The sequence below is a fragment of the Nothoprocta perdicaria genome, unplaced genomic scaffold (assembly GCF_003342845.1).
Source record: "Nothoprocta perdicaria isolate Ctin4 unplaced genomic scaffold, notPer1 scaffold_237, whole genome shotgun sequence".
Classification (NCBI taxonomy): Eukaryota; Metazoa; Chordata; class Aves; order Tinamiformes; family Tinamidae; genus Nothoprocta; species Nothoprocta perdicaria.
This window is the reverse complement of record NW_020455463.1, coordinates 52,162-53,313: the sequence shown is the minus strand read 5'-3', so window position 1 is coordinate 53,313 and position 1,152 is coordinate 52,162. Positions and strand designations below refer to the sequence as shown.

General features: G+C 52.5%; 1 protein-coding gene across 1 annotated transcript in view; it reads left to right on the top strand.

Annotated features, from left to right (window-relative positions):
- Positions 1-1,152, top strand: part of LOC112947558 (D-threo-3-hydroxyaspartate dehydratase-like) — a 7,282-nt gene that overhangs the window by 1,303 nt on the left and 4,827 nt on the right. Inside the window, exon 2 of the mRNA XM_026039668.1 lies at positions 9-31. Within this exon, the coding sequence (XP_025895453.1) occupies positions 9-31 (23 nt within the window). The remainder of the gene's footprint in view (positions 1-8; positions 32-1,152) is intronic.

Here is a 1,152-nt window from a genome sequence, read left to right as displayed (position 1 = left end):
CCCTCCAGTGTAAGGATGTTCGATAGACTAGGTGAGCCATGGCCTCCAACACCAACATCTCAGCCAACGTGGGGCAATGAAGACATCAAACCCCGTATTTCAGCCCTCCAGTGTTAGGATGATTGATAGAGTTAGTGCCCCATGGCCTCCAATGCCAACATCTCAGCCAACATGGAGCATTCCAGACACAAAACCCCCATATTTCAGCCCTCCAGTGTACGTTGGCTCTAACCCCAACATCTCAGCCAACATGGAGCATTCAAGACACCAAATGCCATTTTTTAACCTGCTCTCCCTGTCCAGATGCTCCATAAGAGAGTGATGCCCAACAAGCCCCCCTCCCTAAAGTCCATGGCCCCGGCACCTCCTCTTAAATGGGTTGTTCTAGCCTCCCAAATCCCATATTTCACTACTCCAAAGCAAGGACACTCCACAGGGAAGGTGCCCCAGGGCCTCCAACCCCAGCACCTTGGGCACCATGGGGCATTCAACACCACCCAGACCAGGTTTTTCACTCTTCTGATGTGAGAATGCTCCATAGGGAAGGTATCCTGTGGCTTCCAATCTCCACATCTCAGCCAATGTGGGGCAATTGAGACCTCAAACACCATTTTTCATCCACCCTCCCCACCAGGATGCTCTATAAGGGAAAGGAGCCCCATGTGCCCACATCCCTGAAGCCCCACAGCCCCAGCATCTCCCTCCAATCCCTCCAACACCTCCAATGCAAGGACATAGAGAAGGTGCTCCATGGTCTCCAACCCCAACATCTCAATTGACATGGGGCAATTGAGACCCCCCCCAAGTCCCAAGACCCCCAAGTTTCAGCTTTCTGATGCAAGGATTCTCCATAGGGAAGGTGTCCTATGGTCTCCAACCCCCATCACAACCAACACATGGCCTTTGAGACTCTCAAGCCCCATATTGCTCCCCCTTGCTGCAGAGATGCTCCATAGAGTAGATGCTCCATGGTCTCCAACGCCCAAACCAACATGGGGCATTTGAGCCCCACATTTTACCCCTTCACTCCAAGGATGCTCCATAGAGTAGATACTCCATGGTCTCCAACACCCAAACCAACATGGGGCATTTGAGACCCTCAAGCCCCATATTGCTCCCCCTTGCTGCAGAGATGCTCCATAGAGCAGATGC